Source organism: Muscardinus avellanarius, assembly GCF_963383645.1.
Source record: "Muscardinus avellanarius genome assembly, chromosome: 1".
Lineage (NCBI taxonomy): Eukaryota > Metazoa > Chordata > Mammalia > Rodentia > Gliridae > Muscardinus > Muscardinus avellanarius.
Window position 1 is genome coordinate 165960522 of NC_137786.1, and position 11446 is coordinate 165971967.

General features: G+C 37.3%; 1 protein-coding gene across 1 annotated transcript; it reads right to left on the reverse strand.

Annotated features, from left to right (window-relative positions):
• Positions 1-973: 973 nt before the first annotated feature.
• Positions 974-5555, reverse strand: TMEM126A (transmembrane protein 126A; the record flags this gene model as incomplete). The annotated part of the gene is made up of 4 exons (XM_080698616.1): positions 974-1166; positions 1790-1904; positions 3300-3493; positions 5470-5555. 4 exons carry the CDS (start codon positions 5553-5555, stop codon positions 974-976), a joined length of 588 nt encoding a protein of 195 aa, XP_080554742.1.
• Positions 5556-11446: the final 5891 nt, after the last annotated feature.

Here is an 11446-nt window from a genome sequence, read left to right on the forward strand (position 1 = left end):
AGACACACCTGTAATCCCAGTACTTAGGAAGTGGAGACAGGATCACAGGTTTGAGGACAGCCTCAGCAACTTAGCGAAACCTTGTTTCAAAATAAAAAGGGCTGGAGGTGTTGCTCAGGGGTAGAATGCTTTTGGGTTCATCTCAAGTACCTAAACTAATAAATAAGACAAAAATAAAAGTGCTGTGTTGGAATGCAAGTAGAATGGACAGCTTTCATTCAGAGAATGTTTACTCAGTATTTTAGTTTGTAAAACAGGTATTTATTTTGTCTTTAAAATTATGTACATAATGCCTGGCGTGGTGCACCTTGCCCTGCGCTTGGGAGGGGGAGACAGGAGGATTAAGGCACTGAGGGTTGGAGAGGTTAGTTAACTTGCTTAGCACCATATAACAAAAAAGGTTGAAATTTGTCATGCTAAAGGAATATCCCATAATAGATGGAAGTTTTAAAGGATAGACTTCGCCTAAATCTTTATAGAAGTAGAACTTTCTAAGGGTATACATTAGGATTGATGCCTTGTGAGGAAGGTTATTAAAGTCTAAGATTTGTAGATTAATGTTATCTATTGAAATGTTTTGAATTAAGAAATGAGGTCAAAACCACAGCTGTATTAAGTTTTTTGTTTTAATTTTCCATTCTATTTGGCATTTGAAAATTGGTATATTGTTAATTGCCCCCCCCTTGTGTTACAGTTCAAACTCAGTGCTTAATGTACTGTTGAAGTGAGTAGTCTTTACATAAGTTCAGCCTTTTGTTGCTCTGTATAGCCTTTCATTGTAGGTCCCAGAATTGTTCCTCATGTGATAAATTATAAGTCTGCATTTTAACATTAGAGACATAAGTTAATAGCTTTTCATTGTAGGTCCCAGAGTTGTACCTCATGTGATAAAATGTAAGTCTGTATTTTAGCATTAGAGACATAGATTGTTTTCACCATTTTATTTTTGTATACATTTCTGCTTAAAAAAAAATCAGTGAATTTCTAGACCAGGTTCAGGTAACTGAAGGGCCTTTATAACTAGTTTATATTGTCTAGACCCAAGGTATGCTGCAAACACAGTTTGAAGTAAAGTGGGAAATAACATCCTTCTAAAGATGGGCTTAGAAATTCTAACCCAGTAAGTTAATGCGTTTCCTTTCTCTGGTAGCAGGGCTGACTCATACCTGTAAGAAAACATTGAGATATTTTACTAGAAATGTCACATGGCAAAACAATGTACATCCTAGAAGTATTAAGATAAAATGGCCAAAGATAAGGTAATGCTACTTTTTTTAGTGTCTATTAGTCCTAAAAATTGTCCTGTTTTCTTTTGCTTCTTTCTCCAGTTTACCTCTGGAGGCTCATAGAATAGAAAGCTCATATAAGAACTCAATAGAGAATAACCAGAATTATTCTGGAGTAGTAGGTTTATAACTAGACATTTCCTCACAGAATTTTCCTTTAGTCCAAGTACTCAAACTCATCTAAGAAAATTTCTGTATTAAGCTTCTGCACTGGACATAGTACTGTTTGCGGTTTTGTAGTGAGCATTCAGTACACAAGTTGGGTTCTTAACATGAAGTACACACCAAGAGGAAATGTGATGAAGTTTTAGTACTGTTTTCATATTTCTGGAAAGCAAAATTTGATTACCTAAAAACTCTTAGTTTAAAATGAAAGACAATTTTGCCTTTGATCTAAATACCTTAGAGAAAATATACTTGATGTTTTAAGTACATATTTTTAAGTACATATTATTTAAAACTTTACAATTTAAAAGTTTAATTAGGAGAAAACAGAATCCTACCTGGCTGCTAGGCCACCATTCACAGGTATAGCCAAGAAAACAGGGTATAGACCTCCCAAAACAAAGCCAACCATTCCGGCTCGTGTGACGGTACAGGCTTCGCAATTCAAATAGCCTAGAAAATAAATTAGATTTGGAAGTGATGATTATGATAGTTGAGCTAACATGGTTTAAAATAATTCATGATCCACTTATATTATTTACAGATATTTTTCAGGCAAATGCAATTCTGCAAGTCATAATGAAAGGTATAATTAGTTTGTGCTTGGTATGTACATGGCTCTGAGTTTGATCCCTAGCACACGAGAAAGGTGAATAACATGCAAAGATAACATAAAATAGCCAGGAAAATTGATAGGATCATCTAAGGAAAAAGGTTCTTTAACTGGTTCTGGACTTGGATATAATCATCTCAAGTATGGGCTGTTTCTAGATTTCTGACCTTGTTCTGCCATCAGCTGACCTGGGCTGATATTTTTACTCTGTTCAGTTTATACCTGGGCTGATATTTTTACTCTGTTCAGTTTATTGGTCAGTAGGTTTCTCTTGATTGGAAAAATTCTTTCCACAATGGCCATGGGAATTCAAACAAAAATTTATCTAATTCAATCAAATTTGGAGCAGCATTTACAAAGAGTAGTAATACTTTTCATTTAAATTATTAAAATATTTTTTGTGGTTAGTATTCAAGGTACTCATCACATGGTAAAATTTCAAAACAGTTAAATCTCTCATTGAGAAATTTTATACATGCATATAGTGTATTAAGAAATTTATTACATAAAGAGTTGTATTCCTATACAAATGATTTATCCCTTTAAGGAGTTTTTCTATAAATTAAAAAAAAAAATCTTAAGGTAAGCCAGGTGTGGTAGCACAAGCTTATAATCCCAGCACTTGCAGGCTGAGACAGGATCGCTGTTTGCAGACAGCCTCAGCTACTTAGGCCCTTGCGACTCAGATCTTATTTCAAAGTAAAGAATAGGGCTGGGAGGTAGAAGGCCTCTGGGTTTCATACCCAGTACTGCAAAAAAATAAATAAATAAATAAATAAAAACTAAGGTAGAGCTAGCGTTTTAGTAAAAAAAATGCAGTTTCCAAATATTCCTTATTCTTGTACTGTGGAAAAGATACTTTCAAGGAAAGTATTTAATTTTTTAATTTTTTTTTTTTTTTGGTGGTACTGGGGGTGGAACCCAGAGGCTTTCTACCTCCAGGCTACACTCCCAGACCTATTTTATACTTTATTTGGAAACAGGGTCTCACTAGGTTGCTGAGAGCCTCACTAAGTAGCTGAGGCTGGCTTTGAAGCTGCGCGATCCTTATGTCTCAGCCTCCCAAGCGCGGGGATTACAAGCGTGCGCCACCACGCCTGGCTCAAGGAAAGTATTTAGCAAGATTCAATCTTACCCAAACTGTATAATATCATGTAGGTACTTGATATTAATAATTAAATACTAACCAAAGTTGAAAGTAAAAATACCAAGGAAAATAGTAAATGAAAATTTACCTGTACTCAGAGGTAAACTTACAAAACCTTTGTAAGAAGCATATGCTGTCACAAATGGAATCACTGCCATTGGTAAGCCAGCAGCTATTCGAGCCTGTGTTATATGCAAGACACGGCGAAAAAGGCTGTTTGCTATTAGGCCACAGAGAGCAGCATTAAGTCCAACATATATAGATCCATGTTCAAGTAGATTCCTGAGGGTGAGGAAAAAATAACTTTTTGGTTGCACTGTGTGCATGAAAGTTCTCCAATTCTGGCATATGTTATAGAACTTAAACAGAACTAGGAAGAACTGGATAAAAAATGTGTCCCTTACAACTCCATAAAACCACAGCCTTAAATCACTGTTTTACATATAGATTTTTTTTTTAAAGCTTCTGAATTTGGTCAACACATAAGGATTCAATGAAACACATAGTTTTTGCTAAGTGCATTTTATGATTTTTGCAAGACATACAGAAAATTTTCCCTCAACTGTGTAGCAATTTTCCAATTCTGTCTAGAATTTTTTCATTTTATGAATTGGGAAATGAAGTTTTTGACAATAAAATGTCCCACATACTTCAGAACATACCAAGTAACTTAGGTATAATAAATTTTTTGATAATGCAAGAAGGGGTAGGATTCAAACTTAGAATAGGAACAAGGTAAAGATAATAGAACACCTGGTTAGGTGCCATGTTTGAAAGCAGTTTATTATATCCAAACTAAATCTTTGCTTAGCTGTTAGAGCTCACTTCTCAAGGTTCTCTTCTAATTTGGTAAAGGTCCCAGTGACTACCTACTTCTTACTCTTTAAAACTGCCGCCACCATCTAATCCATACTTTGTGTCAGTCTGTGGCTTTCCCGCTCTCCCTTACTGTTAGGGAAATGGACCACAGGCCTGATTTTGCTTTTGCTTTTAAGAGTTTTTCACAAATAGCAAAGGGTGTGTGTGTATGTGTGTTGCTGGTGAGGATGGATACAGAGTTTTAAAAATATCACCAAATTCTTTTCACTGCTCTTGGTTTCTAGGTTCTCCCTTGTTGAGATGGTAAGTGCTAACACTGGAACACACCTGAAGACAGTAAAAGAATATACTTCTAAAATAAATTTCAAATCTTTATGTCTTAACTGCTACCAATCTACCCTGTGTACTCATCAGGATAACTGTCAGTCGTCTTTATGTTTCCTGTCTTTCCTATCTTAAATTTGTTTTCCAAAAAGCAACTGGAATGTTCATTAGAATATAGTTAATCTGGCCACATTTTCCTGTTTCAAATTGTTTCTTGTCCACTTCTCTTGTATTTCAGTAACACTGGTTCCACAAATAGGACAACTTTTTGCCCTAGGTATATGTTATTCTCTCTACTTGCGATACTGTTCTTCTTTCTTCTTCCATAGGTTGGCTCTTTTTTTGTTGTTGTTACTGGGGATTGATCCCAGGATTATACTGCTATCCTCCGGTTAGTACTCCCAAGTACTAGGATTACATATGTGTGCCACCACACCATGCTTATTTTTATTTTATTTTTCCATCCTTTTAAAGGTCTCAGATTTTAATTTTTATTTTAGATGTAACCAAGTCAAAGAGATTTTGATTGTCAAGGGGATCTAAGAATAATCTGGAAGGGCAATGTAGTTATCTGTATTGCCTTCAAAGATTAGAATATCTCCTATATTCTATTTTTTCCCTTTAGTCATAATTTAAAGATCCCTAGGGCACCAAGAAAACAGGCAAACAAAAAGCACCAAACACTTTTACCCATCTCATTCCTCTGACATTCCCTGTCTAGCCATGTGTGTTCCATGGTATACTCTTAGATAAGTATAATGATAGAAAGAAATGATACTTAAGTTTAAAACTTTACTAAAGTTTTACTTTAGTGGCCCATAAATGTTTACATTTTACTGTACTCCAAGCTAAGTGGAAAAAATACAAGTGGGAAAAAAATATAATACAAATGATCTAATCTCAATGTCCACAATTAGCTAAAACATTGACCTCTCTGGACCACAGTTGAGTAAACCGTTAACCCTCTGGGTCACAGTTTTCTCATCAAAGCAAGAAAACAGCTCAATTTCTTTCTGATGTTCTGTGTTGCTTATACTTACGGTAGGAAAATTTGAGATAACGAGTCAATAATGAAAATCCAACTGGCAAAAGATTTTTAAATTAAGGGATCTTACCTTTCTGCTTCTGGAAGTTGGTTAAGTTTTCTGTTTATGAAATCAAGTAAGCTTTCCTTCATAGTATCGGGTTTGCGTTTTTCCATCTTGAGCCTTAAAAAGCACATAAATACCATTTTCTACAATGTATATAGCTATAGGAAAACATCTTAAAAGCTTTCAGAAGACCATTTAATTCTTAAAGCTGTAGATTATAGTTCATAACCCCCCCTAAAAATCAGTGCATACAGAGCATGCTAAAAAAAAAACAAAGATAACCTATAGTGGAACAAAACACAACATGAAAACACAAAGCTTCATGGAAATACAGTTTATCTTCATAATCCTTAACATACCCTCAATTATTGACCAATACCCAGAACTATTCATAAATAGCACCAACCATAGACGACTTATAAAACTGTTAGCTAATATAAAAATTAAGAATTTGCGTACGTCAGAAATCATGAAGATAATTAGTATGGGAGAAAATGCTACTGGCAAAGGAGTAATTTCAGAACATACAGAACTACAACTCAAGAGCAAGGCAAGCAAAGCTGTAGAAAAGTTGACAAAAGATCTGAATAGGCCCTTCACAAAAGAAAGTTAAACAGCCATTAAATGTAAATAAATATTTCTCTTCCTTAGAATCAGGAAAATAAGACCACAAAGAGATACCAATTTGTACTCAAAGGTTTACTAAAATCTGTCTAGTTCAATTACTGGCAAGAATTTAGGGCAGGCAGAACTCTCATGTGCCATTGGTTCAAGTGTAAATTTTTACCTTAAGTGAGTACAACTTTGGCAGAGAATTTAGTATAAAGCAAGGGTCAACAAACAACCCTACAGGGCTAAAAAGGAAATACTATGCCAAAACAGTTGATCTCTGCACTGGAGAGGGTGAATATCTGTACAGAAATGGTGAATACATTTTAGCCTAAGGATTTAGTTCATGAACAGATTCCAGTATAACAGTCAAGCAATGGCTCAGGGATAACAGCAAATGCAACACCATTTTATGAATCAGATTGTTTTGGTGCACTGTCACTATTAATCTACAAGATTATTGCCCTAATTTAACAAAAAATTTATTTGGTGCCAGTTTTAAAAGAAGTCATTTGAAAAAAGTTGAGTGCATTGCAATTTTGCATATCTAGACCTAATAAGTAAAATACAGGTTTTGAATTTTAGGTCTAGGTTCCCAGGACTCAAATTTTTGAGAGCTGTGGCTTTCAATAACAAGATATACACAATCTGAGCCATACAGGCACACTGGATAATTCTGTATGTGGGGTGGGTGGAATATAAATGTAATCAAATTTCAGCATATATAAAGTGTGGTAAATATGTTAGAAATAAATTATTTCCTGAATTGTCCAGCCCGATGTTATCACTATGTTTCTATTCTTTGCTCTAATACTTGTGAGGTTCCTCTGTTAAATCGCCATTTCTATGGTGTTTCTAAGATCACAAGTCAAAATTTCGTAGAAGTTCTGACGGGGCAGCCCGGGTAGGGCATTGTTTCCCCATTATTAATAAATCCCTGCCAATGACAATGCCATCTTTAAGACTACAAACATCTTTCTCTTTTAGGGGTAGTGGGGACTGGAACCCATATATACCTCAGCCTTTTTTTTTTTTTTTTTTTTTCTGGAAACCGATAAATTGTGTGAGGCTGGTTTGGAACCTGAAATCCTCGAGTCTCAGCAGAAGTACTGGTGATTACAGGCGCGAGCCACCACCCCAGACCTAACATTCCATAAAGTTTTTCGCATTAGCTACTTCACATCAATCTGAGGGCTGCTTCCAGAGATGGGCAATGATTAAATTTGGTTAAGGTCGCCCTGTGAATTGGCAGTAATCTCAAGATTGAATCCAGTCGCAGGCATTTCCTCCCCACTTCTATTAGCCCAATTTATAAGATGATCTAGGATGCAAAGTGAAGAAATGGTCAGTCGCGTCCGGTTACCTCTCCTGGTTTCATTACTGCGCTGCGGTGGACGAAGTCATCACATCGGGTTTTTGCTGACCCCACAGCCTTTACCCTTAATCCCGAAATACCTGTACCTTCTGCTTTCCTCCGAGCAGCCGGTGCTTCCCCCGTTCTTCCTTTGGAACGCCGGGGTTCGCTACAACCTTGGCCCCTCCCGCCCGGGCGCAGCCATCTTGGGCTGACACGTGACCGCGCGGCGGCCGCTTCCGCCGCGGGGCTTCCGGTGGGGAGGCGCGGCGGCCGGCGAGGGCCCGCGGCAAATACTGCAGGAACTGGAAACTTGGCATACAAATGAAGTGACTTAAACCTGAGTCCTCGGTTGAAAACTTACTTTAGGCTGGGTATTTCACTTGCTGGTCAGTAGAGTCCTCGGGAGGTTGGCAGGGGGTGAGTGAAAACGGCACAGCTCTCAGCATAGGAAGGGTAATCAGGTTAAAAAAAAAAGGTGTGGTGGCGCAGGCTTGTAATAAGTCCAGGTTTTGGAGGACGAAACAGGAAGATTGTAGATTCGCGGACAATCACAGTAGTGAGACTCAGCGACCTAGGGGACGCTGTTTCAAACCAAAATTGGGATGGGGGGTGTAGGTGGGAGGTAGAATCCTCTTGGGTTCAATCCTCATTACCCCCACCCAAAGAGTAATAAGTAAATAGATAAGTTAACTAGAATAAAAATAAGTCGGAAAGGAACTGAGATTTCTTTGCTTTGTTTTCTACTCCCTTGGTTCTTCAGCTCGCTATGGCATGTTATGAATCTGGGTGATTGCCCCTACATAATTTGAGCAATATAGGAGCAAGAGCTTGTTTTCTGAGGATTTTTTTTATGCTTCCTGAATTCAGTTTTTATAAAAAGTAGAGGTGAATGAGTGTGGTAAAAGAAAAATTGTTCACTGAGCCAGGGAATTTAGAGCTTCCATCAGTCAGGAAGACTAAGAACCAATATTTTTAACCAATACTCAGGACTTTTTCTCAGTTCTCATCTTTACAATTTCTATATCCTTAAAACAGGAGAGGAATAATACATTGTCTTATAAAGTTGCGGGGATCCAATAAAAATGTTTACCAAGGTTGTACCTCCCCCAAGTACTGGGGAGTAGAATACCTCTAGGGGTATTCTACTCTAGGGGTATTCTACTCTGAGCTATACCCCCAGCCCTATTTTTTATTCTTTATTTTGAAATAGGGTCTCACTTAGTTTCCTAGGCCTTACCAAGTAGCTAAGACTGACCTGGAACCTGTTAGACTCCTGTCTCAGCCTCCCAAGTACTGGGATTACAAGTATGAGCCACTATACCTGGCTCAAAATTACTGAATTTAATAAAAGGAAAATGTAGTATTCAACATAAAAGGGAACTGCAGGGTTAGGTGGCACGTTTCTATAATCCCAGTACTTGGGAGGCTGATACTGGAGGATCACAGGTTCAAGGCCAGACTCAGTAACTTAGCCAGACTCAGCAAGTTAGCAAGAAATTTTTTTTTTTTTAATTGAATAAGGTGGGGGAGCGTGGCTTGGAGGTAGAATGCCCCTGTGTTCAATGCCCAGTACCAAAAAAGAGGGCATTCATAGGCAAGGTGAGTACTGTAAGAACCCCACAAATTCCTTGTCTGTGAGGGATTTAATTGATACCACATTGTCTGTAGTCAATAAGCCAGAAAAGAAATAGTTCCTCAGATTCCTAGGTGGAAAACTTCCCCCAATAAGAAGGTTTGTGAGAAAAATGCAGAGTTTGGGAAAACCAGCATATTCAGCTGCTAACTATATGTTTCCTGACACTATTTTATACTCTTATTCTAACCTCATTTTAAAGGTTTGAAGCCTTTTTTGATATTAATAAATATCCTGTACAGTGTCTGTAGCAAGACATTATGGATTAATAAAGGAAATTTAGTTTATTGAGATTTTTAAAAAAGGCTAAACTAGACAGAAAATAATACTAAAATTTAAGTAGGTGGAGGGCATTACAGGTGAGTGGTGAGTGTCAGTATCAGATATTTAAGGAAATAGTTAATAGATTGATTTGGATAGTGTATTTATTTATTTATTTATTTATTTATTTATTTATTTATTTTGCGGGTCTGGGGATGGAACCCAGGGACATTCGACCTCTGAGCTACACCCCCTGCCCTAGTTTTTATTCTTTATTTTGAAACTGGGTCTCACTGAGTTGCAGAGGGCTTCACTGAGTAGCTGAGGCTGTCCGCGAACCGTGATCCTCCAGGTTTCAGTCTCCCGGATGCTGGGATTACAAGAGTGCGCCACCACGCCCGGCTGGTTTGGATAGTGTTTAATATTAAAATAGGAGAACAAAGGGGAGTGAAATTCTTGATGCTAAAGGAAAGTGTTTAGTTTCAAGACACAAAAACCAAATTCATTAGCAGAAGAGAGATTTAAAAGTCCCAAGATGAATCAGCAAAACAAGAAGTCATCCTTGGTCACCATTCACATTCAGACTCCTAAGAAGTTTGTGACTCCTATTCATATTGTACAAGGCAGCTGAGATTACATTGTAAAATTGCATTATAGCTCTTCTTGGTGGTGCACATCTGTAATCCCAGTACCTGGAGGCGGGGACAGTGTTGAGGACAGCCTTAGCAACATGGCAATACTCAGCAAGACTTTCATCAACTTAGACCCTGTTTTATGACAAAAATTTAAAAAGAGCTGAGGGTGGAGTTTGGAGTTAGGATGGTTCTGGGTTCAATTCTTAGTGCTGCAAACATAATAAATAAGTAAAATAAAATTGAATTACAATATATCCTACTAAAATTATTCATGGGCTTCCTATGTCTTAACATGGTATGTAAGACTCCGCTAATTGGCTTCATTACTAACCTCTTCGAAATCACCGTAAGTCATTTGAATACTCACTTGCTGTAGTTGTCTCAATGCTCTGGCCTTTTAGTTTCTCAACTCGCCAAGCTTTATGATGCTGTAGCTCCTTTAGACAGGCTGCTTCTCCTTAACCACTCTTCATCCCTAGATTTTATGTAGCTGGTTTCTTATTCTTCAGGTCTTAGATTAATCAAAGCTTGACTTTCCTTGGCCATCAGACTAAATTAAATTCTTCCTAATAGTTTCATTATCCTGTTTCTTTAAAAGCACTTATTTATCAAGTATTTATTGAGTACTGGTGTTTCTCTGGTTCTCAGGAGCTCACAGAACAGTGGGAGAGAAAGATAAGCAGAAAAAAATTTCTAATAGTGAATTCTGTGCTATTTTTGAAATATGTAGAGAATACAGTGGAACGTCTACCTTTGCCTAAAGTAATCTAAGAAGGCTTTCAAGAAAAAAAGCCAATTATTGGGAGGCAGTTCGCAATGGCATTGCTAAATCTTTTGTGACCTAGATGCTTACATAGTGGCCTTGGATGTTTCAGATAGTGTTTCCCTCTGGGTCAGAGGTTTGTTTTCTTTTTATTTTATTTATTTTTTATTTATTTATTTTTAATACAAATTTTTTATTGAATATAAATGGTATACATTTAAGCTACACTTGGCACCCTCTCCCCCCCACCCCCGTCACCCCTCCCACCAATGATTGTCGAGGGTAACCATGCCATATTCATAATTTTATACATATTTGGATGTAGGCCCTCATTAATCAAGTTCAGCCTTCCTACTCTCCTATCTTTCCATTCAAACTTTGCTAATATTTCCTCTCCATTATCTGGAGTCCCACTGGTATCCTCTGTGTTTCCTAGTTTGGGCATATTAGAGGAAACATATGTACCTTCTCCTTCTGTGCTTGGCTGATATCACTTAACATAATGCTCTCCAGGACTTTCCATCTTCTTGCAAATGATATGATTTTGTTCTTCTTTATGGCTGAGTAGAATTCCATTGTCTGTATTTCTCAGAGTTTTGCAATCCATTCATCTGTTGATGGAGATCTGGGTTGGTTCCATATTTTGGCTATTACGAATTGTATTGCTATGAACATGGGTATGCATATGTAGCTGTAGTTCTCTGAATTCAACCCCTTTGGAAAAATACCCAGGAGTGGTGGAG